This window comes from Trichosurus vulpecula, chromosome 1, assembly GCF_011100635.1.
Source record: "Trichosurus vulpecula isolate mTriVul1 chromosome 1, mTriVul1.pri, whole genome shotgun sequence".
Taxonomy (NCBI): Eukaryota; Metazoa; Chordata; class Mammalia; order Diprotodontia; family Phalangeridae; genus Trichosurus; species Trichosurus vulpecula.
In genome coordinates this window covers 449,389,908-449,416,798 of record NC_050573.1, presented here as the reverse complement: position 1 = coordinate 449,416,798, position 26,891 = coordinate 449,389,908, and the positions used below count along the sequence as shown (strand labels likewise).

The following is a 26,891-nucleotide window of genomic DNA, read 5'->3' as shown; positions in this document are numbered from 1 at the left end:
CCACCGTACAGGAATAGAGTGCTATATTCAGCTAGATGGTAGATAATGGACCTGGAATCAGAAAGACCTGAGTTCAAATCCACCTTCATCCACTTACTGTGTCATCTTAAATAAGTCACTTAACTTCTGTATGCCTTAGTTTCCTCAACTATAAAATAGGGATTATAATAGCTCCTACCTCCCAGGTAGGTGAGGATCAAATAAGAAAATGTTTCTAAATCATATAGTACATAGTAAGCACTTAATAAATACATTTCCCTTCTCACCTTTACCTCCCCCTATAGGAACAAAAATGAAGTGGTAAAAGTGAGGGAATATCTGATGGGCTTTGTGCTCCACTGATATCCACAAGAGGAAGATAAGAAGGTTCCCCCCCAGGTTGGACAACAAGCAAAGCAACCTAGCTCAAGGAACAAGGCATCCTGAGGGGGAGACAGGAGACAGGAGGCAGGTTGTACCACACAAGTCAAAAGACTACCATTTCAACCATTATCTCCCTTCAGATGTCTATGAAGATAGCCCAGGACCTCAAACCCAAGAGCTGTGCTAATAGCAGCACCTCTCCCCCCGCCCCTACAAATGGCCCTGTTTCCAGTTTAGGCCCCAAAGCAATCATTGAGGAGAGGAATTACTATGAAGGTGCCCGCCTTTCTTGCCACCATCACCACCAACTGCTGACCAACTGCCACTGACAGACATGAAAGCCCAAGGGTCCTAGTAGTAGTGGTACCACCACGCCCCCTTAGGCAATTGGTCATGTCAAACACCAGCAGCCACTACCCCAGGAAGCAATCACTGTGGGGATGCTCCCTGAGTTACCATCATATGCTTTATTGCTGCATCCTAGGGACTACAGAACCTTTCTCTTTGACTTACAGCTAAAACCTTTTATATGCGTTTTATCTCCATTAGAATGTGAGATTATTTTTTGTTTTCTGTATCTTACTTTTCTATTACTATCTCCAGCACTTAACATATGTTGTTGTTATTAGTCATTCCTTTCATTTGGGTCAGAATCTTCATGGACTTTTCTTGGCAAAGATCCTAGAGCGGTTTGCTATTTTCTTCTCCACCTCATTTTACAGATGAGAAACTGAGGCAAACCGGGTTAAGTGACTTGCCCAGGGTTGTACAGTCAGTAAGTGTCTGAGGCGAGATTTGAACTCAAAAAGATGAGTCTTCCTGACTCCAGGCCCAGCACACCATCCACTGCACTACTTACCTGCCCAATAGTTTCTTCAAGAACTCACTTATTCAACTATTCATTCATTCAAGAAGAGTACAGCATACCCAACCTATGTCACTGTAGGAAGAACCCACATTACAGTAATCACAGATCCATTTGAGTGTTAGCTTAGTAACTATTATCCCATTTCCCCCCATATTTAGTTTACTGGTGAGAAAAATAAATATTTTTTATCAACTTTGTGAACCTTTTGTCCACCATTTCCATCTGGGAGTCTCAATAGTCTTCTGCCAATGATCCCACCATAAGAACTTTTTTCAGGCAATCAAGTATTTACTGAGGGTTCACCTTGTTAGAGATAGCAAGAATACATAGATAATCTTCAGAATGGGAAGGGTTCAGGAGCAGCTAGGTGGCACAATGAGTGGCACTGGCCCTGGAGTCAGGGGGACCTGAATTCAAATATGGCCTCAGACACTTGATACATATACTAGCTGTGTGACCTTGGGCAAGTCACTTAATCCCAATTGCCCTGCCAAAAACCAGTAAAAAGTAAAAAAATAAAAAAAAATAAGAATGGGAAGGGTTCTCTATAGTGAAGTCAATAGTCAATGAACATTTATTAAGCTCCTACTATGGGCCAGACCCTGTGATATACTGGATACAAATGTAGAAAAAAAAAAAAAAAGAAAGAAAGACATTCGTTGACCTCAAGGAGCTTACAAAAGGAAGGTGAAAAGCTGTGGAAGGTGGCCCATGGTGGAAAAGTCAGTCAGAGGAGTGTCAAGGTAGTGCAGCCAGGTGTGAAATTCTCAGACTATCTAATCCATCTGGTGCCTGAATGGGATTCTCCTCAGCAGTAAACTGAACAAGTAGTCATTCAGCCTCTGCCTGACGCCCTCCAGGAAGGGGGAAGCCTCTACTTCCCCAAACCCATTCAACTACACTAGTTACAGGTAAGGACCATGTTGTTTTTCATCTTTGTGTCCACAGCAACTGATACAGACCCTTGTGTGCTGCAGACCCCTAATCAAATTTTGTCTAACTGACTTGAATTTGTTTAGTGGAATCACTCATCAGATATTGTTATCAGAAGTCACGATCATTTATTGAAAATCCCTTGTCACCAATTACCACTAATAATAACTGCAGTCTGTGTAATTTTAAAGGCTATAAAGTGCTTTACAGATAGATTATCTCATTTGAGCTTCACAGAAAACCTGTGAAGTAGGCATTATGAGCCTAATTTTATTTTTAAAAATGTAACAAGCTCTTAAATGTTAGTATATTTTATTTATTTCATTAAATATTTCCCAATTATATGTAAAAACTTTTAACATTCATTTTAAAAATTTTAATTTCCAAATTCTCTTTCCCCCTTCCGACTCCTTGAGAAGGAAAGCAATTTGATGTCGATATATAAACATATGGGCAATTAGGTGGCACAGGGGATAGAGTGGTGGGAGTTAAGAAGACTTATTTTCGTGAGTTCAAATCTGGCTCAGATACTTACTAGCTGTGTGACCTTTGGGCAGGTCATTTAACCCTGTCTGCCTCAGTTTCCTCATCTGTAAAATGAATTGGAGAAGGAAATGGCAAAGCACTCCAGGATCTCTGCCATGAAAATCCCAAAGAGGTTCACAAAGAGTCTGACACAACTGAACAACAATAAGAATCTACTCTGAACTTTGCTTTTTGACAAAGATATTTTCTGAGCTTCACAGAGAAAACTCCTTTACATGATCCTCATTTATCAGGTAAGATCCTTGAGTCAGGAACAAAGTTTCTTCCACATTCAGTGTGCCTATCACAGTACCCAATAGGCCCTCAAAAATAAAATCTCATCATGATATTATTATTCCAATTCCAAATGAATAAAAGAGCAACAGACTAATTTCCCAGTATGTCTGTTGGAAATCCAGCAAATTTTCTCTAAAATTCCTCCCAGCTTTAATTCTCTACTATTCTATTCATTCATTCAGGATTCACTTTAGGAGTGAAAGAGTGTGAAGGGCAGAAGACTATTATCAGAGAAGGAAATTTCAGAATTCAGGATCATGGATTAGCTCTAATTTGGGGTGATGATGAAGTATTAAGTACCTACTATGTGCCAGCCACTGTGCTATATGCTGGGGATATACGTATAAAAGTGGGGTAGTCCTTGCCCTCAAGGAATTTACATTCTGTTGGGGGACAATATATAGTGGTATGACTATGAGGTATGACCACCCCTTTGGGAGCTGAAATGGAGTGAAGATGAAGGTCAGGACTGACGAGGATGCTGGTGAACTAGGGGCCATCACATTGCAAGTGTGCTGGGACAGAGAGGAGAATTGTGAGGAAGCCAGGTACTGAAGCCCCTGAGAAAGAAGGTGACCTGGACCCGGTGGGGGAGAGGTTGGGGGAGGCGGGGTAGGGAACAATACGTATAGTTAACAAGGTTCTGAACCGGGTGACGTAGGTATATGGAATAAGTTTCAAAGACGGTAAAGTTGCTGAAAGATAGCAACAGAGAGATTCTCTGGGAGTAGCGATGAGAAGGAGGGACAGACTTAGATACTGACTCTCCTGTGTGCATTAGAGGGTAGCGGTAAGAGGGAATCAAAGAAGAAGCGACTAGCACTGGAGCAGGTGAGGGGTTGCAGTCCAGGTGCCATCAAGAGAAAGTCATGTTTCTATGAGTACAAGATGGCAAAAGAAGTGGGAAAGGACGAGTTCTAAGGGGGGATGTGGAAGTGAAGGGGTTGAGGTGGGGGGAACCGGCAGGACAACTTTAAGGAAGCTGGGCCAAGGGAATGTTTTTGAAGGATAGGAAAGTCGGGACATGTTTTTTTGTCCTCTGAAGGGAAGGAAGCAGAGGAGAAACGATAGTTATCGGCCACACCATCCTTTGCCCACACGCAGTAGACCTGACCCTGGCCCTTTAACTGTCACTCTCTACGTCCCTCTATTCTGCAGTTCTTGCACCCACGTGGCGCCCGCTTCCGCCAGGCTCCAGCGGGGCTTCAGAAACTGGCAATCCCTGCACTGAGCGCATGCGCTCCCAGCGTGTGGGGGGAGGGGCGGAGAGCCTGTGGGAGTTGTAGTTTCCCTTTTGCTTCTCCACGTTTTAGGGATTAATTTTATTATTATTTTGCGCAAAAGAATCAGATTCTGGCTCCTAAAAAAAACCAATCGGCCGTCTTCCCAAATTGCTACAAAGTGACTTTTGTCAGGCTCGGCGCGGACAGCCCCGACCGGGGTCTTCGGCTGAGCTCGAGGCCGCAGGGGATTGTGGGTGCGTGCTTCCTTCCTTCCTTCTCTCTTTTCTCTCGGCCCGGACGGCGGCAGCATGGGTGAGTGGCGGCTCCGTGGGGCCTAGACGCCGTGGGATCATGGGTTCCGCGGGGCCGGGGCTCTGAGAACGTAGAAGCGGGGAGGCAGGGGAGGAGACGGGCCGGCGTCCGTGGCACGTGGCAAGAGGCCGCGGCGGGGGGCGGGAGCCGGGCCCCCACGCCATCTCGGGTCCAGGGCAGAAAGTGGGGTTGGGGCGTGATCCTAGGAAAAGGGGTCTAGCTGAAGTGGCCCCCGAAAGATTGATTTCCACGAGTAGAACCCGTGTTCGGTTGTTGACTTTTCTTAAGTCGGGCTTCTCGTTTGCTTTGCAAGTAATGGTTTTTTAACTAGTTTAGGCCCAGGTAAAAGAACCGATCCCGGGATATCGTTTGTAAACTACAAGGCAGGGCCACGTCTTACATAAACGAGATGTTTTTTTTTCCCTAGTGGTGCTAGTTCTTTTTCCTAAGTTCCGCAGAGGCTCGTGAGGGCCTGTGCATTTATAAAAGACGAAAATGAACCTTTTCTCAGATTTTATTAAAACGTTTATTAAGGATTTGCAAGTACTGGGAAAGAAAATTGACAGTTTCTGTCCTGGAATGAGGTTTATATCAGTCATCGAAAGAATAAAGGTTTATTATTCAGAAATCACTAGGCACTTATTGCCGGAAATTGTACTAAATAGTTACAAAGAAAGGCAAAAAATAGACCCTGGCCTCGAGTATGTCCTAATCACATCCGTGTTTTGTAAATATTTAATGACATAAAAGGTATTCAGAGTAAATGGAAAGTATTAACAGCTGAAGAACTAGGAAGAAAACCTATGTAGACTAGAAGGTGGGATTTGAACTTAAATCTTGAAAGGAAGCTAAGGAAACCGAGAAGCTGAGAGGAAGAGGGAGAACATTCCAAGTGTGTAGTGCCAGGCTACAAAAACAAGATGATTTGTGAGAAACAGCAAAGGGCCTACCATGTGCCCAGGGACTGTGATACAAAGAAAAAAGCAAAAGCCTCTATTCTTAACGACTACACAAATAAATGGTATGGGGAAAGAAACCAAAAAGCTAAATCATCTATTCCAATCCCTGCATTTTACATGTGGAAGAACTGAAGTCCTGAGATCAAAGATGTAAAACAGGTTAAGGGTACAATGTTGGAAAAACATCCAATGAAGTGTTACAAAGCACATACTATGTTGCTCAAATTTTGAATCTTTATGTGCCAAAAGGTGTTAAGATATTTTTTGAGCTTAAATTTAAATGTTAAAATGTCCAGTGTCCTTTTTTAGGTAAGTGCCGTGGTCTTCGTACTGCTCGAAAACTCCGAAGCCACAGGAGAGACCAAAAGTGGCATGACAAACAATACAAGAAAGCTCATTTGGGCACTGCCTTGAAGGCCAACCCGTTTGGAGGAGCATCTCATGCCAAAGGGATTGTCTTGGAAAAAGTGTAAGTGGGGAGGTGGTACAAGTTTTAGAGACAGCCTGGTATAGTGGATGGAAAAGATAGGCCTTGCAATCAGAAAGATGTGGATTTAATGTCTTCCTCTAACACTAGGCCTGTGACTGGACAAATAACTTAACCTTAAGCACCTAGTATGTGCTAGGCACTGGTAAGTTCAGAGGATACAAAAGGCAAAAGACAATCTGATGGGGAAGATAACAAGCAAACAAATGATTCAGAGAAGGTGTCTTTACTGTCTTGGGTAGTTGGAGAAATAGCATGTATAGGCATATACTCTCTGAGCACTGTCACCAGTAAAAGACAGTGGAATAAATAATTTCAGGGGATGCTTTTTGGGCTTTTTAATTTCACAAGTGGTAAAGCAGATTCAGAGAGGATACATATGGAGGCATCTCAACAATCTTTATATCTTTTAACTCAGTGTTGTCTTCACATACTAGAAAGGGCCTTGAATGTTAAGATAAAATACCTTACCTTTTCAAGGATATTTAATAAACTGTTGGATTGAACTAATGGTCGTGTCTTTGGACTAGATAAATGGCTCAGTTTGTGTGGTTTATTTTAATTTAGTGGTGTGGAAGCCAAACAGCCCAACTCTGCCATCAGGAAGTGTGTGAGAGTCCAGCTGATTAAGAATGGCAAAAAAATCACTGCCTTTGTTCCCAATGATGGCTGCTTGAACTTTATTGAGGTAGGTATTTCTAGTGATTTTAACTTACTTAATTGTAATTATTCTTATCTGGTATTTTTTCCCAGAATAAAAGGGAATAAGGCTAAAGAACACAATGTTATTATCTTTGGGTCTGTTGTAATTATGCAAGAGATACATTTTGTTTCTCTTTTAGGAAAATGATGAAGTTTTGGTTGCTGGATTTGGTCGAAAAGGTCATGCTGTTGGTGATATTCCTGGAGTCCGATTCAAGGTTGTGAAAGTTGCAAATGTTTCTCTTCTGGCCTTGTACAAAGGCAAGAAGGAAAGACCAAGATCATAAAAATTGTATGATGTCTTTGTCATAGTAAAAAAGTTTTCATGTAACAAATGTGTGTGTGGTTTTTTTTCTACCTATTTAAGATACTTCTTAAAAGTTAGAATATCCAAATTATACCTGTCTTGCTATAACTTTGAACAAAGCTATTTAAAATATTTGGTAGTAGTGGAATGATGTGTACCAATCAACAAGTATTTTACTTATTAAGCACCTACTAAGCTGGATGCTCAGGATACAAATACAGGATTAAAATAGCTCCGCCCCTCAAGCGTACAATATGATAGGAATCAAGCTAAGCTTTTTTTTAACATTGGATGAATTTAAATTTTAAGTAAGATATCGCACACAATTGAACTGGACATTTTAATCTGCTTTTCATCACAAGTATTAGGGAGAAATACCTAAAATTAAGAGTTAAGATATTTACTGGGCTGTTTTGAATGGAAATATGCTTAAATTTCAAGTTAGGATGGCAATTCAAATTGCAATGCTTTGCAACTAACATTATGAACGTTTTTGTTAACAGATTTGCAATATTAACTAATTAGCCAAAAGGTGTGAGCTTGCCTGTGTATATGTGATGTCAATATTTTATATATGTTGTACCTGCCCAGCACTTTTATTATAATATAGCTGAGATGGATATGTCCCAATTTGGTCATGTTTTGATACTTTGATTTTTTGATATAAAAATGTTCATCTCAATAGAAAGCTGAATGTTTGTGACTATCATGAGATGCATTGGGAATTAAAGGAAGGGGGAGATCACGTGTGTCTTAGAATTAGGGACATTAGGAAGGCCTAGTGAATTCCTCAAGGTCACACACATAGTAGGAAAGCTAAGAGCCCTGGCCCTCCAAATCCAGTGCTCTTTCCACTACATTCTATTGTAATGTGTGTCAAGGTTTCTTAAATACTAAGCACGTATTCTGGGCTACATGGTAGGGATATAGATGGGGCGAGCAATAGCTCCCATTTAAGGGAAATTTGTGGTCTTATAAGATTATAAGGAGGTGTTAAACATCATTGAAAACAAATAGGGCATGTATATTCATAAATGTTGAATTTGATAAATACTGGCTGAGAAGGCCAATATTTATATTGTGTTCTGATTCCAAAACCAGATTGTTCCTTGGGACCAAACCCAGACAGCTTAGGATGCTAGGGCTGAATTGCATAGCAATAAATTTGTCTAGATCTGAAATGTTGCATCATGTCAGTGAGAAGCTAAATGTAGTAATGTTTACCCTTTGAATATACTTCCCTGAAGCGAAGAAACCCAGAAGCTGACAGTAGTGCTAAAGGCTCAGACTCTAGTGATGTGGATTTTCCAATTTCACATTCTAGATAATTGATCGAGAAATGGTATTTAAATCTTGTTTTCTATCCTGAGTGCCTTAACCTGAAGGCAGTGGGAAGCTGGGAAGGAGAATAAGTATAGTGATTTGCAGTAGCTCTTTACGTTACTGCAGATGGGCAACTGGGGCTTAAAAGTTTCCTGTCTGTGATCACAAAGCTAGTTTGTCAGAAGCAGGTTTTAAACTCGGGTCTTACTGTCTCAGACTGGCTCTTTACTACAGTGTTGCTCATAACAGGTGCTTAACTAAAGTTGGATTCAATTTATGGTTGGGAAGTGTGCAGTAAGCCAGAAATTTAAGGTGGGATTTATCTTGAGAAGAAATAGTACAGGATCTTAGGGTTTGGGAGTCAGGGAAGTTAGCATAGTGAACTACTTTAGGCCATTAGGCCTGCTATTTGGGGCCTCAGCTTTCTCATCTATAAAATGGGAGTTTTGGATTAAATGACCTCAGGTCCTGAATGAACTATGAAAATCAGTTCCTTCTCTACCCCCTTAATATTTCTTGAAATAAAAAACCTTTGATCCTAGTTTCTCACCTCTAAACAGATGAAGTCTGTCCAGCCAACTGCACCGTGTTGCAAGGATCAAGTATGATAATGTAGGTGAAAGCTACATAATGTTGGTATTAATGACAGTACTTTTCAGTATGTGGGGAAAAAAATTTGGATTTGGACTGGAAGGACCTGAGTCTTATTCCCAGCTTTGCTTCCTAATACCTCTGACACCTTAAGTTTCTTCATTCTCCAGCCCCATTTGAAGGTGGTCCTTCCTTTGAGCTCTAGATTTTTCTGTGGTGGTGTCTGAATCTATGATTTTACCTGTGTGGGGAATTCTAATGTGCAGACATTTGTCTTCCGTTTATAGATTGTTAGGGTTGGCAGGTCGTGACTAGTTCTGGGTCACTTAGCCACTAGTCAGTAGGATCTTATTTAGGGTCCTCAGAGGCCATCTTCGGCCCTCTCATTTTATTGGTGAAACAAGCAGCTCAGGTCAAGTGACTGATGTGGAGTCATGTATAGGAAGCTTATACGCATCAGAGATGGGATTTCCATCTAATTATTGGGACTCCATTTTCACCGTCCTGAACTTTGGTCTTCCTAACAGGCAGGCTCTGTCCACTAAGCCCAGCTACCAGTTACGTTTTAGGACAGAACTGGCAAACAGGGTAGCAACATGCCTGACAACCTGAACCAGATTTAAAATGTCTGATTTTAATGTGTTGATGTATTAATAAAAAGAAATACGTAAGCATGTGTGGTTTTCTAAGTCTATGCGGCCTGTAGGGATCCTTGTGTGTGGTTCAGTGGCCCCCAGTTTCCATTTGGGTTTGACACTACTGATTGAGGATATCTCAGATGAATTTAATGGGGCCATTCTTTGATCTCCATCATCTTTACAGAATATCATCAAGGGGGCATTTAAGGGATTTTAAGTCAAGAAAACTTGGAGAAATCTCAGACTCTGTGAGCCTCAGTTTTCTCATCTGTAAAATGGAGATAATAGCTAATATTTATGTAGCTCACTGTAAGACTGCTGGGAGACAAGTTATTACAGTCTTTGTTGTTCAGTGGCGTCCAATTCATTGTGCCTCCTTGGAACATCCTGTCCGTGGGGTTTTGGCATAGCTACTGGAGTAGTTTACCATTTCCTGTAGTGAATTAAGGGAGACTGGTTAAATGACTTGCCCAGGGTCACACAGCTAGTGCCTGAGGCCGGATTGGTACTCCACTTCCTGACTCCAGGCGGTTTCAGACCTACGTAAATGTATTGTCGACGACCACGCTCGTAAATTGCACATGAGGATACAAAGTATCCCCCCAAAAAAGTATCACAAAAAATGCTAGGAAGAAGCCTGGCCACGCAGAGCAGCTGCGGGTCCTTTTCTCTCCCCAGCTGGAGGTGACCCCTCCCTCTCTCGCGCGCGGGGCATGCTGGGGATTTGCCTGGGCCTCCCCATGTATCATTTATATATGGCTTTGGAGTTTCAGGCGCTGCACGGGACAGCCTTCAGGTGAAGGGGGCGGGGGAAAGAGCCGGGGGTCCTCGGCCCGGCTCGCACTAGCTCCCAGACTCGCGCATGCGTAGTTCATTCTTGCTGGCTACTGGAGCGGCGCGGGTACCGGCAAGATGGGTGAGTGCGGGCGGCCGGGAGCCGGGCGCCGGGCGGGGGGAGGAGGAGAAGGAGGAGCGGGGGGAGGGCGAGGGTCCGACCCCGGCCTCCATTGCTCGGTGCCTTTTCCCAGGCAAGTGCCGCGGGCTCCGCACGGCCCGGAAGCTGCGCAGCCACCGGCGGGACCAGAAGTGGCACGACAAGCAATATAAGAAGGCCCACCTGGGCACGGCGCTCAAGGCCAACCCCTTCGGGGGCGCTTCGCACGCCAAAGGCATCGTCCTGGAGAAAGTGTGAGTACCCTCCCCCATACCGGATGAACTGGAGAAACTAGAGATGTGAGGTTAGGGTTAGACCGGAGAAAAGAGTCCGAGCTAGGGTGAGCCAGGCTGTATGAAATGAAAGAAGCATGAAAAGTGCTGGCTTTGGCATCAGAGGGCCTAGTGTTTTGTCCCAGTCAGTCAACAAATATTTATTAAGCTCTTCCCACTTGCCAGGTACTGGACTAAGTGTTGAGGATGCAAAGAAAGGTGAAAGACTGGCCCTGCTCTCAAGGGGCTTAGAGTCTAAGGGGAGAGAAATCATGCAAACAACTGCATACACGTGATACATGTAGATGTACTCATATACACATAGATATATACATATAGAATCTAATTCCCTTCACTCTATGCATGTGTGTGTGTGCGCGCGCGCGTGCGTGTAAACACATATATATGGAGAAAGAGAATGAAGGGAAGGCACTAGAATTAAGAGGGATTGGAAAAGCTTTCTTGTAGAAGGGGGAATTTTTGCTGGGACTTGAAGGAAACCAGGAGGCAGAGGTGAGGAGGGAGCATCTCAGGCATGGAGAACAGCCAGTGAAAATGCTGGAGTCTGGAAGATAGAGAGCCTTGTTCCAGGAACAACCAGGAGGCCAGTGTCTGTGGATCATAGAGTACACAGAGTGGTGTAAGAAAGGGCTGGCTTGTGAAGGGCTTTGAATGCCAAACAGGATTTTATACTTGATACTGAAAGGGATAAGGAGCCACTGGGGTTTGTTGAAGGGAGGGAGTGTGTGCAGCATGGTCAGAGCTATGCTTTAAGAAGATTACTTTAACAGCTGAGTGTAGGATGGGCTGGAATGAGGTGTGGATTGTGGCATACAGACCTACCAGGAGGCTATTGCAGTGGTCCAGTTGTAAGGTGATGAGGGCCTGCACCAGGGTGGGAGGAGTGTTAGAAGAGAGAAGGGCATACATGCAAGAGATGCTGAGAAGACCTCAAGCAACAGATTGGATATGGGAGTGTGAGAAAAAATGAGGAGTTGAGGAATTGCAAGCCAGGGTGACTGAAAGGATTGGTGTTACCCTCAATAGTGATAGGAAAGTTGGTAAGAAGGGAGGATTGGGGGGAAAGACTGAGATCAGCTTTGGACTTGTTGAGTTTTAAGTTCTCTGATCCAGTTCACGATGTCTAAAGGTAGCTGGAGATAAGAGATGAGAGGTCAGGAGAGAGATCAGAGTCCTGTAAGGAAGTTGAAAGTCATCCATATAGAGATGAAAATTGAATCCGGGGAGCTGATGAAATCACCAAGTGAAATAGTATAGAAGGAGAAGAGAAGAGAACCCAGGGCAAGCCCAGTGGGACACCTGTGCTTAGCAGGCATGACCTGGACCAGCGAAGGAGTGGTTACAAAGGTAGGAGAAGAAGAGGGAGAGATTTGGTGTCTCAGAAACCTGGGAAGAAGAGAGTATCAAAGAAAAGAGTGATCAGCAGTGTCAGAATCGGTAAAGAGGTCAAGAAGGATGAAGACTGAGAAGTGCCATTAACTTACCTGTCAGTTAACAGATTGTGAGTAACTTTGGAGACACCAGTTTCATTTGGATAATTAGGTTGGAAGCCAGACACTAAAGAGTGTTCAGTTTTGAGAATAAGAGAGTGAGAGGAAAGGCAGTAGAGGCACCAGCTTTCTAGAGGACTTTTTAGCCGAGAAAGGGAGAAGATCCAGAGGACAGTAGCTCTGTCCGAATCAAATTAAGGTTTTTATTTTTATTCTTGTTTTGATGATGGGGAGACATGGGCATGTTTATAGGCAGTAGGGAAGCAGCCATTAAACGGAAATTGAAGTTGTGTGGATGATAGAGGGGATAGTCTGTTAGAGAAGATGAAGTGGAATGGCATTACTTGTGCATGTTGAGAAGCTTGCCTTAGAGAAGGGCCAACTCTTCATGTGAGGCAGGGGTGCTGACAGTGGAGGAAGTTAATTAGGGAGTTGTAAAGATTGCCTAGTAGCAGTGAGGGCCCTTGCCATCTGAACAGGCGGTACAGTGGATAGAGTGCTAGGCCTAAAGTCCGGAAAACCTGAGTTCAAATCCAGCCTCAGACACTTACTGTGTGACCTTGGGCAAGTCATTTAACCCTGTTTGCCTCAATTTTCTCATCTATAAAATGAGCTGGAGAAGGAAGTGGCAAACCATTTCATTATCTTTGCCAAGAAAACCCAAATGGGTTCACCAAGAATCAAACACAACGAAAACAACTGAACAAAGAGGGCCCAGTTGAGATTGTTTAATATAAATTTGTAGTAGACCTAGTCAGTTAAGTTGCACGATTTTCCCCAGCTTTGTTCAGCAGCATATGTGTAGGAGTGAAGGTAATGGACTGTGGAAAGCAGGAAGCTGAAGGTTGGCAGGGCAAGGTCTTTGAAAAGATAAGTAAACCAGGGACATGTGAGAAGGGGACAGTGTAGAGCCAAACTAGTTCATAAAGGGGTCAAGATGGCACGGACACATGATCTCCAGTCCCTCAGCCCGTGCCTGCCTGTGGCTACACAATTCATAAGCATCAGAACCTGGATTCAGAACCAGATCTTCTAACTCTTGAGTTGAGCTTTTTAGCTGCCTCTTTTCCTAATTGGTCCTCCTGCTCCTAGAGTCTTCAGAAGTACAGTTCATTGGCTTCTGAGTCACAAGATCATTCATTCCGCAGGTGACATTGAAGGTTCCCCACAATGTAGCACCAGCCTCTTTACATTTGCCCCATAAGAAATTCGCTACTTTACTTTCTCTGTGCCTCTGGCCATGTCCTTTCTCTACTTGTCTTGTCCTGTCCTACTTAGTGTAACTCTCCCACCAGTCATTCTCTCTCCCACCCACCAAGCTCCCTGGAACCTTGCCCTTTAAATTCCTCTAGTGCTTTTTACCAAGTATGATTTAGCACTGAAAGGGCCCTTAAGAAATCCTCCAGTACAACTTGATTGTTTTACATACAAAGAAACAGGTCTAGGGAGGTTAAGTGATTTGTCCACAGATAATAAATAAGTGATAGAGTCAGATTAGAACCCACATGTCTATGACTTCAAATGCAGTGCTCTTTCCAATCCCTTAATATTACTTGGTTTTGTGTACTTGTCTTTGCCTTATATTTTCCCCTTTTGCCCCCACTACACCATATGCTTTTTGAAGGCATTAGTAAGAAGGGGCTTTGTGACAGAAACAAGGGGGAAAACTATCCAAAAGCCAACTTGATCACTTACTGAGTGACTTGGAAAAATGATCAGTAAGTGTATACTTTTAAGTATACTTAAGTATATACTTAAGAAAACCTAACAAGAAATGAACCAGACTCAGAAATCATTTTCAGCTTTCTTATGCATTTCACCTGGCTCTCGACCTTGGCAGTTATTGTGCAGTGTAGTCTCTTTTTGCTGATGAGGAAACAGACCCAGAGAGGATTGAGTGTTGAGGGGCTTGCCTGAGGCAAGTGGCAGAGCAGGCTTTAGACTTGGAATATTGTAATCCTTCAGATGAGAGAATACCAGGGGTCTATTTGAATAAGCTGCTTTTTACTACTGGGATGTAATTTGATTCTCCATGTTTTAGGGTTACTTTTTGAAATTCTGCTCTTTGGGTAGGAATTACAAAACTTGGTTAGTGGCAAGAGTAGTGGATTTCGATTTAGAGGTGGTTTTGAATCCTAGCTCTTCCACCTGTCTGACAAGTGATTTAACTACTTTGGGACTCAGTTTCCTAATCTGTTAAAAGCATTTGACTATAACCTGTAAGGGCCCTTCTACTCTATGTTCAGTTGGCAGTTTTATACTAATACTAAAGCACTGTAATTTCTTGTTAGCACCCAAGCTTACTTTCACTTTGTGCTATAACAGTGGGATATAGTAAGGACAGTGCTGGGTTTAAGTATCAGAAGTCCTAGGTTTCTGAATTAGTACTTTCTAGTTTATAGTGGGAAGAAAAGCATTCTATAAACCATAAAGCACTATGTAAGTGTGAAATACATTCTCCTTAAGAAGTACACTAATATGTTAGGTTTTTAGCAACAAAGGTTGAAACAGGATCTCAGGTTAGTCTTTTAGTAAGCAGAGTACCTACCCCATTCTTAGAATTATGTATGGTTAATTGAGATTTCACTCTACTCCTTAAGGAAGTTGGAAGGGAAGTCCCCAATTAATGAATTTTTTTAAACACGCTTCATTTCAGGGGTGTGGAGGCTAAGCAGCCCAATTCTGCCATCAGGAAGTGTGTGAGAGTCCAGCTGATCAAGAACGGCAAGAAAATCACAGCCTTTGTTCCAAATGATGGCTGCTTGAACTTTATTGAGGTAATTTATTTTTAAACAAAAAGGAAATTATTGGATAATTGTTGGGGAAGCTGGTCCTTTTACTTTGTTTCAAATAGCATTTTGACTTTGCAAACATGAAAAAAAATTTATTCTGTAGAAGAGTAAGTCATGAACAAAACCAGTAATGCCACCATACAGGTAATGGCCTGCCTCAATGCACATAAATGTTTATTTAATAAAAATTGCCAGTCATTTTTATATAGTCTACTACCTACTGATGGGAAAGCAAACTGGTTTAAAAATATCCAAATAAACCATTTGATTTTCAGTGTTTCTTTGAAAGCAAGTATATAGGAAACCTCAATAATTGTGAATGTGTTTTCTTCAGACTAAAAATGAAACTTTCTTGGGAAAGTTGGTAATATTTCTTTAATTAGTTGGTATAGCTGAGTTAAAACATAGTTGTGATCTGGTAGATATACAGATTTAAACACGTGTGGTCTTGCATATGATAATTTCTAATTTATTTTTTATTCCAGGAAAATGATGAAGTGTTAGTGGCTGGCTTTGGCCGAAAGGGCCATGCTGTCGGTGATATTCCTGGAGTCCGCTTCAAAGTTGTAAAAGTAGCCAACGTTTCTCTTCTGGCCTTGTACAAAGGCAAGAAGGAAAGACCAAGATCATAAAGTGATTCTTACAATAAATTTTTTCATTTAAAGAGTGTCTGAGAATCCTTTACTTTAGTCTTATTCTTTAAATGAAACATTCTATATATATTTAAATTCCCAGGTCATTAAGAATCCTGGAAGCCCAAGTGTTTTGGGGGACTTGGGTATACAGAAGGGCTGTATCCTGATGATGACCTCTTGGCATAATGATTTTTTACACAGTCTTTGCCATACCATCAGATAAAGAGTAGAGATTTTAGGTTTATTGGTAAAAAAGGGAGACAAGTGTTTTTTCAAGGTGATTAAAAATTAAAATACTGTGTTTTCACAACTGCAACTGAAACAGCTGTACATAGAACTTTATAAAAACCATATTGGGTATTAAAATATATGAAAAAAATATCATCCAGGAGCATGAAGTAATTTACAAGGCCTACAGAGTAATCTGGCAGTAACATTTGACACTTGATGATCCATTTCTCTTAGATATTCCCCTGGATTTTCCTCTTACTCTTCACTCTTCAGTTTAGCTCATCATTCTATTGATGAGCTCCAAAGCTCTCCAAAGTTAGCAGTGAACTCTTAATGATCAGATCTAATGGTGTTTTTTCAATGCTCATCTTTAATATTTTTATACTATTAATCACCTTCTAGGTTTCCATGACATTAGTCACCTGATTTTCCTCTTGATAGCTCTTGGGTTTCCTTTGCTGGATCTTTATCCAGGTCATACCTGCTAACTGGATGGTCCTCAAGACTGTCCTGAGCCCTCTTCTCCTTCCATACTATGTCAGTTAACAATTTCATCAGATCCCATGGATTCCATTATCTGCATTTATGAGTCTCAGACCTGTTTGTCCAGCCCTAGCCTTTCTCCTGACCTCTAGTCTTATCTGCAACAGCCTATTGAACATCTCAAACTGGATATCCCATTGACATTTTAAATCAAATTATCTTTTGCTTCAAATTTCTCTTACTCCTACATCATCATAGTCACCACAATTCAAAAGTTATGTGTCATCAACACACTCCAACCTCCATATCCAATCTGTCACTAAAACCTATTGATTCTACCTTCATTCTATGTCCCCCTTTCTCAAGTATCTTTTTAAAAAATCTCTTATATTTTAATTTATGAAATTAAATAAGCATTTCTGTAACAGCAGAATTTTTTTTAAAAAGATTGCAGTGAAACTACAAATTACGTTCCTTTCTTCTCTCCCCCCAGACGCCCCCCCCAGAGATGTATTAGACACAAATATGTATACATATATAAAATCATTCTATATGTACTTCTATTTATCAGGATTGGGTCTGGCAAGTTAATGTAATTCTAAAGCTAAGTTGTAAGCAAATACCAGTTTGTTTTGGTAGAGAGGGTTAGTTCTCTTTACTAGGGAAATCACAATCCATGTGCTTGATAAATCTCAAAGGCATCAAGAACTTCACCTGCTATACAATTAAAACAATTGACCACACTAAATCAGAGAAATGCAAATTAAAACAACTCTGAGGTTCTACTTCACACCATCTGGCTAAGATCACAGAAAAGCAAAATGACAAATGCTGGAGGGGAGATGGGACACTGGAGCTGTGAACTGTTCCAACCTTTCTATAATTTGGAACGATGCCCAAAGGACTGTGAATACCTTTGACCCAGCAGCACCACTACTAGGTTTGTGTTCTAAAGAGATTAAAATATGTACAAAAATATTTATAGCAGCTCTTTTTGTTAAAGCAAAGAATTGGAATTTGAAGGGAATCCAATCAGTTGGAATGGCTGAACAAGCTATGGTATATCCTTATGATGGGATACTATTGTGCTTTAAGAAATAGTAACCAAGATGGTTTTAGGAAAACTTGGAAAGACATGGAACTGATGTAAAGTGAAGTGAGCAGGACAATTTACATAGTAAGAGGAATATTGTAATGATAGTCAGTTTAGCTATTCTGATCAATCCAATGATCCAACACAGTTCCAAAGGATTCATGACAAAAATGCTATCTACCTCCAGAAAGAGAACCGAATGCAGGATGAAGCATATTTTCTAGATTTATTTTTCTCGCCCCTACCCCCACCTTGGATAACGTGGAAATATGTTTCGCATGGTTTCTTATTTATGAATATCATATTTCTTGCCTTAATGAGTGGACGAGGGGCTGGAAGGAGGAAGAGGATTCAGACCTGGAAATTTTTTAATTTAAAAAAAAATTTGGTATTTTGTTTTTCCCCAATTATGTGTAGAAACAATTTTTAACCTATATTTTTAAAACTTTGAGTTACAAATTCTTTCCCTTCCTCCCTCCCCCCGCCCCATGAAAAGGCAAGCAATTCAATATAGGTTATACATGTGTAGTCATGCAAAACATATTTCCATATTAATCATGTTAAAGAAAACATTTAAAAACCTCGAGTGAAAAAAGTATGCTTCATTCTGTATTCAGACACCAACAAGTTCTTTGTCTGGGGATGGGTAGCATTTTTTGTCATAAGTCCTTCAGAATTGTCTTGAATCACTGTATTGTTGAGAATCACTAAGTCATTGACAGCAGATTATCTTACAATATTGCTGTTACTTTGTACACTGTACTTAGTACACTTTGCATCAGTTCATGTAAGTCCAGGTTTTTTGGAGAGCACCCTGTTCATTTCTTATAATACAACAGTATTCCATCATAATCACATAGCAGTTTGTTCAGCCATTTCCCAACTGATGGGCATCCTTGCATTTTCCAACTCCTTGCCACCAGAAAAGAGCAGCCATAAATATTTCCATACACATAAGTCTTCTCCTTTTTGTTTTTTTAACTCTTTGGATACAGACCTAGTAGTGGCATTGCTAGGTCAAAGGGTATGCATGGTTTTGAAGCCCTTTGGGCATCAGAACTGGGAATTTAAAAAACCCAACAACCTGATCAGGTGTTTTCTGTACAGCACAGCTGCATTAAAAAACAAGAATGTTGGCAGTTTAAACCAAAAGTAAAAGAGTGAAGGGGAAGAAATTCAAGTTAAGTCTTAGGTATATTTAGTTTGATATATGATTGTATTTTGGGGGTAATTATAAATTCTTTTCCACTTTGTCCATTCTTCTTGGCCAATGACATAAATAAATGTTAAATAAAATCTGAATCAGTTTTTATTCATGGATCATGTTTTTAAAATAAAAACACCTAAAATAGAAAGAAACTGAAAGTAGGCCCTGCCCCTTCAGCAGATTAATCTGTCCAGGACTCCTAAGTCTTTCAAGCTCTTTAAAGGTTTTTCATTTGGATGACCCACATTATTGTATTTTTTTCTAAGCACGGGTAACATGGCATGAGAAATATCTTGCTTAATCTAAAACAAAATCAGGGTTTGCAGACATGGAAAAAAAAAGTAAAAAAAATTTCTGTGATTAAATACAAAAATGTCCAGCCAGCATACAGGCAGACACATATATGTTTGAATATAAATATACCCACCTCAGCACTCCATTTCTGGGCTTTCAAGAAGCTTAAAATGACTCTTCCTGGTACTCCCCAACCCCACTTCTCCCTCCCTTCCTGCTACCAAGAAAAGGTCCACCTCTGAACCTACAATGCCTGTTAAAAGCACTGGGATGCTGCTGCCTAACATAGAAGTAGTTAATCCTCCTGATGCCATCACCTCTGGATTGAATTTAAATGCTTACACACACAATGCTTTCTTTCCTTTAAGGATTAACTATGTTTGATGTTATTCGGTTTGGTCCACAGAGTTTTTTCATATACGTGTCTTGGGCTTTAGAATTCTGATTGTGGTAATAATAAACCATGAGTCCACAAGAATGAAGAAACATACCACTCAATTCCTGTCGGAGAGGTGGTGAACTTAAAATGCAGAGACATATTTTCAGACACAGCTAATGTGGGACGTCTAGGTGGCACAGTGCTTAGAGTGCTGAGCTTGGGGTCAGGAAGACTCCGCTTCCTGAGTTCAAATCTGGCCTCAGACATTTACTAGCTGTGTGCCACTTAACCCTGTTTGCCTCAGTTTCCTCATCTGTCAAATGAGCTGGAGAAGGAAATGACAAACCACTCTAGCATCTTTGCCAAGGAAAACCCCAAATGGCATTAGGAAGAGTCAGACAAGAATGAACAATGTGGGAATTTGTTTTGCTGGACTATGTAGATCTGTATTGAGGGCATTAAAAAAAATTTTGCTCATCTGGGAAAAGTGGGAGAGACACATTCATAAAAAATATTTGTTACTTGAAAAATAAACAAAAACAAGTGTTGTGAGTCAATTGATTTCCAGGGAAACTTCCCAAAGGCTAAAGGAGTAGGACTGAAAGGACAACAGTTGAACTAAAGCCGTATGTAAGTGAAGGCTCAGAAAAGGCCTGAAAGTTGTGTAAATCATCAAGGAATATGATGCAATGGATAGAGAGCTGGCCTTGAAGTCAGGAAGACTTTGGTCCAAATCTCACCTCCGGCATATACTGACTGTGTGACCCTGGAAAAGTTACTTAAGCTCTGAATGTTTTAGCAAACTCTCTAAGACTATATACTGCAGACAAGATACTGACCAGAAGTTGTAGAGACGGGTTCTTCACCAGGGAGTTCACTATTACGATGACATCACAGGTCTGGTCAATTCCTAGTCTGCAAAACACTCAGGGGATATACAAACAACAAACTCCAAAAACAAATCTAGAAAGGAATTCATACTCACTAGCAGTGGCTAGGTGGTACAGTGGGTAGAACGCCAAGCCTGGAGTCAGGAAGACCTGCATTCAAATCTGAGTGACGCTGGGCAAGTCACTTCCAACCCTGTTTGCCTCAGTGTCCTCATTTGTAAAATGAGCTGGAGAAGGAAATGGCAAACCTCTCCAGTATCTTTGCCAAGAAACCCCCAAATGGGGTCACAGAGAGTCAGACACGACTGAACAACAACACTCCTTACTCACTGATGTTCCCAATTCTAGAACATTTTTGGCAAAACTCCCAGAAAATATTCAGTTAAATGTGTAACAGGAACTCTGTAGCTGCAAAATTTGCTTACAGATTGGATAAAAATCTTATCACACAAATGTGTATCTGTGACCACCAGCTCTGCAACTTGCTACTAATCCTCTTCAGTCTTACTCCCAAGTCCATGAATGAATCGCTGCCTCTTGTTTCTCTTGTAGATCTCATAGGACAAGGAACAAAATGGGCCAAATCAAGCCTGTAACAGATACTTAATAAGTACTTGTTGATTTTTCTTTAATGCTGTACTGTGCTCACCAAGTCATTTAATCTACTAATGAAAACTTTAATCTCCTTTATGGAAGCACATTATCTCTCTGAGAACATTTTTATTGCACTATATTGATGTTTACTGGGATTGTCTTCAAAGATGGAACAAAATTTTCAGATGAAAGCAAACAGGAAAAAAATCTTTTTTGACTAAAAGGAAAACAAATCTGTTGCCTGTTATGCAGGCAAACATTGATGAAAGGAAGCAGTTTGAGATAGAGCACATAGTAGGTGACAGGATTCTACAAAGCTCATGCTTCCATATTCTCACATAGCCACTTAAACAATGTTCAAGTTAGAAAGGGTATTATGTGGCATCTTGTAATCAAACTTTCTCACTGTTTAGGTATATTTATATACACCTATTTGTGTCTACTGCTGGCCATCTCTAGGGTGGGGGGAGCATAGAAAAAGAGAGGAGAAGAAAAGAAATTTGCATGATAATTTTGTGTATTTGAAAGGATTAGCAAGTTATGTATAGTAGATTTGCTGCTCCATGCAGAATCATCTTTTTTTTTTATGTGCTATGTTATGGAAATGCTTGTTTTATTCAATAAAAATACATTCATGTAACGAAAAAAGCAGGGGAGATAACCCCAAGAATGAAACGACCCCCATTCTGGATTGGGGGGAGTAGGTAGAGCTTGTACTCTAATACAGGAGAAAAGAAGGGCACATAGAAGTATACAGTGAATGAATATAAGAGAATTAATAGAAATAAATAGAAGGTAGCTAAATGCAACACAGGCAGAGAGGGTATGAGCCCCGTACTTTGGTTGGTGTGGTGGTTCTCTGTCTTCTAAGTCAGAGGGCCTTTCTGTATTTATATAACAATATACTCTCTCTGACTTTCATGCTCTCCACACACACACACACACACACACACGTATATACATATATGTATATGTGTGTATATATATATGCATATGCATGTATATACATGGAGGGATGGATATGTCTCTCTCTATATCTCTATCTCTATCAAATACAAGGTAATTTTGGTGAAGACACTATCAAGTGGGAGTAAGTTGGGGGGTGGCAAAGGGAAAAGATGTGGAATCTAGGAAACTACAGAACATCTGCAAATATTAGAAATTCCTTAGGTATATATGTGGGGGGGGGGGCCTAGGGGGTGGAGAGGGATGGAAAAATGTTGCTAAGAAAATTTTAAGAATATTTTAAAAGTCCTCATCCTCATAGATGCACAAACAGACCCAGAGCGGCTCTGCTGCTGATTCTGACCTCTTCTAGCTCAAAGCCAGCAGCCTCCTCACCCCAGAGATGCCTCTGTTCCCTTCTGCGGTTGGCAATGGCTTCTGGAAATCCCTGGTCCACCCATGCTCATTCTCTGGCCTTGCCATGGCTAAATGGCAGAGCATCTGGGATGAAGAGTGATCTTACAGTGTTGTTGTTCAGTCACGTCTGACACTTTGTGACCCCATTTGGGGTTTTCTTGGCACAGATGCTGGAGGGGTTTCCCATTTCCTTCTCTAGCCCATTTTACAGATGAGGAAACTGAGGCAGAGTGAAATGACTTGCCCAGGGTCACACAGCTAGTAAGTGTCTGAGGCCAGATTTGAACTTAGCAGGAGGAGTCTTCCTGCCTCCAGGCCCTGCAACCTAGCACCATCTAGCTGCCCTTATTTTATAGTAGGACCATGTAAAACCTTCAAAGGATTTTTGTTGATTATAATTCAAATGCTGAAAGTTTGCCTCAGTTTCCTCATCTGTAAAATGGGGCTAATAATAGCACCTACTTCCCAGGGTGGTTGTGAGGATCAAATGATATAATGTATATAAAGCACTTAGTCATCCCATCAATGAACATTTGTTGAGTACCTACTGTGTGCTAGCCACTGTACTAAGAGCTGGGGATACAAAAAGGGTTAAAAGACAGTCCCTACCATCTAATGGGGGAGACCTATGATACTTAGCACAGTGCTTGGCACCTACTGGTGCTATATAAATGTTACCTATTCATATTATTATTATTATAGAAACAATTCCTTTTGATTGTCTAAAGAAACAGACTTGTGGGAAGGGTCACAGGCTTGACATTCAAAGGATCACATGATATGAGGATAACAGGTTCAGAGCTAAAAGGTAAGTCGGAGGCCATCTGCTCCAATCTGCTCAGTGCACAGATGAGAAAACTGAGGCCCATGGAGGGTATGTGACTTGTCCAAGGTCATACAGGTAGGATGAAACTGAAGTAGGATTTGAACCCAGGTCCCCTCTAAAGCCAGTACTCTTTCCCCAGTGGCATTCATTTAATTAGTATATATTTTGTTTTTCCTTATCTGTGCCAATGTTATGACACTCTCTTGCATTCCCCATAGTAGAATATAAACTCTTTGAGGGCACAGACATTTTCATCTTTGTCTTTGCATCTTCAGCAGCTAGCAGAGAGCCTGGCACATAACAGACGCTTTAAAAATTCTGACTGAATTGAAATGGAATCTAAAGAAGATAGAACTTAAGGCCCAGAAATAAGGAGGATGCAGGGGGACAGGGGTGGAAGGAAGAACATGTTATAAAATGAAAAATAAAAAGGCAGGAGCAAGGTATTAAATCTCAACCATGTGCCCAGTACAAGTAGGGATTTATTATTTCTTAGAATAAAAGGTGAAAATTATTTTAAGTATAGAAAACCAATTTTCTATTTAAAATATTAAAAAAAAATTTATATACCAGAGGACTTTGGTCATGTTCACAATGAATGTTCACATTCGTCTCATGGTAAAGCTTTAAGGCCAGAAGAAAGGATGTGGTCAAAGCAGAGGAAAAGAACATGGAAATGACTCTTCCATCAAATTCAGGGCTGCAGGATGCTTGGCAATGCATTCTCCCTTTTAGTGAATCCAATCACCTGAGCCTTTGAGGTAGGTGTTAGAAGCATTCTTGTCTTCAGCTGTCTTGTGGCCTGTTGTTTCTAAGGAAAAACAGAAACAGCTCAGTGAAGACTGTAGTAGGAGACATTGTCCATCACCCATCCTGAGCTGCTCGTGAAAATGAAATCTCCCATTACAACCATGACTCCTCAGTGTGTGGGGTTTGACTCAGAGACCTGAACGTAGCACAAGATCAAAGCAAAAAGACAGAGACAAAATAAGGTGACCAGGGAGCCCCAAAAGCCCTTTGAATGAAGACTTCCATAAGCTAGCCTGGGGGGAACCTGTATGTACGTGTCAGCTGACTACAGGGCAATGATGAAGCACAATATGTCACAAAAGAACCAGAGATTTAGAGCTGGACAAGCCCTCAGGAGTCACCTGGTCCAGGCCCTTATTTTACAAATGAGGAAACTTGGAGCCCAGAGACTTGCTCAAGGTCACAAGGAATCCGTTAACAGCAGAGACAGGAATGAAACCCTTAGTCCAAATCCAGCCCTGCAACATTTTATAAAGGAGGAAAAACAGCCTTCATTTTAGGTGCCACTTGAAGGGTGCTTGGGTAGCCAGGTGGCACAGTAGTCTGGAGATAAGACTCATTTTTCCGAGTTCAAACCCCGCCTCAGACACTTACTAGCTGTGTGACCCTGGGCAAGTCACTTCACCCTGTTTGTCTCAGTCTCTTCATCTGTAAAATGAGTTGGAGAAGGAAATGGCAAACCGCTCCAGTATCTTTGTCAAGCAAACCCCAAAAAGGCCATGAAGAGTTGTACATGACTTTAACAGCTGAATAACAATAAAAATGCAAGGTTCTAAAGTGATGCTGAAACTCCTTCACATAACAGCGAAATATTGCAAATACCCTTTTCTTTACCTGGGATCAATCTGCTTTTGCATCGTGCTGAGACATTGCCTTGGCATAACTCAAAGGGAGGTTCAGCCCCACCACTGGCCCAACGATGCTAAGCCACGATGTAATGTAGTTTATATTCCTTTAAAAAAAAAAAGCAAACAAAGAAATACCAACATTTTCATCGTGGTTTGGAGTCATCATAGAAAAGCAAGCAACAGCAATAGCCATAAATAAAAAATCAAGCAGGAGCAAATTTATTAAGTGTCTATGTGCCCAGCACCATGCGAGGCACCAGTTTAATTGTTTTAAAGGCAGATCTTGCTATCATCTGAAATGATATATTTAAAATCTGTAGTATTTTAATAATACTATTTTAGAGCCATATATTTACATTTAAATATAAATGCAATTAAATGTATCAGACTAGTATCTCTCACCTGTTGTCTTTTTCAGAATTTTCTAACAAAGAAGTCATGAATTCATTTGTCTTGCAAGGATGAAGGACAAAGAAAGGCTGTCCAAGTATTGGGTGCTCCTGAAAAAATCAAAGTGGATACAAGACAGCTCGTTGATATGGCTCAGAATAAGTTCAACTAATTCTCCTGAACAAACAACCATGATAATGTAGTAGGTGATATTACTTTAAGAAGTTAAGGGTATTTTAAGTGCAAAGTGCTTTCTATACGTTATCTCATTAGGAGCCTACCATGTGCAGCCCAAGTGTTGGCAAGATACGATGCTGTGTAACATGACACAATCAATCAGTCCTTGCTTTCAATCAGAAAGGGGGAGGGAGAAGAAAAGCACATCAATAATCATAACACCAAATGGTTCATACCGTTATAAATAAAGCTCTATGTGAGACATAGGAGGTAAAGAAAATTCTGACTGGGGGATAGGGGAAATTTCAGGGAAGAAGCAACATTTGAACTTGGTCTTAAATGCTTAGAATTTCAATAGGTGGAGAGGGCAGGACTGGCATTCCAGGCAAAAAGAATGCCATGAGTAAGAGCAAAGAGGTGGAAAAGGTGGAGAAGAGTATAAGAAGTCTGGTTTGGGGAAGTGTACACTATGTGGAGGGAAGTAGGGTGAGATAAAGCTGAAAGTGTAGAGTGGTTCCAGATGATGCCCATCTTTGAATGTTTGGGCTTTACTGAAACAGAATCGTTAAAAAAAAAAGTTTTGAGAAGATCTATGTATATAGAAGTTGATATAGGAAAGGGGTCATGGGATTATGAATTTAATTCTAGGAGGGAACTTAGATACCATTAAGGCCAACCCCCTCATCCTAGAGATAAGGAGATTAAGACCTAGGGAAGAGACTGAAGATGGGAAAGATGATTAGGAAGCTAATAAAACAATACAGGGAAGTGGCTGTGTGAGCCTCTATTATAATAGTGACAGTAGAAAAAAGAAAAGGGGACAGCTGAACCTCTAAGAAGGAATTGTTGGGGGCCAGAGGGAGGACAGTACCATAATGTCTTTCTTTCCCCAACTGGGACCTTGTGAACCTCCAAGAGTAAAGGGTTAGGGATTGGAATCCTCCCAGCACCCCTGGGGTATGGGTGGCTGGTGACAGGGTCTGTGTCAGGGGCCAAGGACACACTAGATACCCCAAGGAGAGGCAACTTCATTGATTCTACAAAGATGGCAGCACAATTCTTCACCCAACCTACATAGAAGATCAAGAGGAATTCAGCAAAAGGAATTCCAAGAGCTGAGAGTCATCCTCTTGTGCCACACATGCTCCAAGCTTGAGACCACCTTCCCCCAAGGTCTCTGCATGCCCTGGCAGGAGGGTGTGGTACAGACTTAGGGAGATAATTTGCACCAACCGTTCTGATTCTACTCCTCAGTAACTACCTCTTTCTAAAAGCTAATTAAGTATGGCTGACTACTTGATATCAACTGATAATCATAGGAGGAAACTTTTTGATGAGAGGTAATGAGCTTAGATCCCCAGAGCTTAGAGAGGTTCTGGAGACCCAACCTTGCAGTGCAAGTGGGTGTTGGGAGAGTAACTCTAGCATGTGCTGCATATAAATAAGAAAAGAACACTGAAAATGAAAGGCCACAGGCTTTGAAAATTGTATTAGGAATTTTTTAAAGGTCTAAGGAAAAGTCAAAATTTGGTGCAAATCCAAATGGGCTGAAATGTTCCTTAAATCTAGAATGATGAAATTTAGTAATGTTCTCCTTCCCTCCAACCCCCCTTCTCCCTCATCTCAACCCTTTCT

The 26,891-nt window shown here is 41.1% G+C and overlaps 3 protein-coding genes across 4 annotated transcripts in view; 2 read left to right on the top strand and 1 right to left on the bottom strand.

Moving 5' to 3' along the window:
• Positions 1-4,428: 4,428 nt before the first annotated feature.
• On the top strand, positions 4,429-7,004 carry LOC118843094 (40S ribosomal protein S23). The gene is made up of 4 exons (XM_036750502.1): positions 4,429-4,521; positions 5,790-5,949; positions 6,535-6,655; positions 6,810-7,004. The coding sequence occupies exons 1-4, from the start codon at positions 4,518-4,520 to the stop codon at positions 6,954-6,956; spliced, it is 432 nt and encodes a 143-aa protein (XP_036606397.1). The 5' UTR covers positions 4,429-4,517; the 3' UTR covers positions 6,957-7,004.
• A 3,395-nt stretch (positions 7,005-10,399) lies between these two features.
• Positions 10,400-15,704, top strand: RPS23 (ribosomal protein S23). Its single transcript, XM_036734198.1, has 4 exons — positions 10,400-10,444; positions 10,557-10,716; positions 14,902-15,022; positions 15,523-15,704. The coding sequence occupies exons 1-4, from the start codon at positions 10,441-10,443 to the stop codon at positions 15,667-15,669; spliced, it is 432 nt and encodes a 143-aa protein (XP_036590093.1). The 5' UTR covers positions 10,400-10,440; the 3' UTR covers positions 15,670-15,704.
• A 7,796-nt stretch (positions 15,705-23,500) lies between these two features.
• ATG10 (autophagy related 10) overlaps positions 23,501-26,891 on the bottom strand; it is a 335,179-nt gene continuing 331,788 nt past the window's right edge. For both annotated transcript variants that reach the window (XM_036742357.1, XM_036742358.1), the window contains 3 exons: positions 25,092-25,189; positions 24,676-24,793; positions 23,501-23,842 (listed from right to left, as the gene is read on the bottom strand). In XM_036742357.1, the coding sequence (XP_036598252.1) occupies positions 24,682-24,793; positions 25,092-25,189 (210 nt within the window). In that variant the 3' untranslated portion in view covers positions 23,501-23,842; positions 24,676-24,681. The remainder of the gene's footprint in view (positions 23,843-24,675; positions 24,794-25,091; positions 25,190-26,891) is intronic.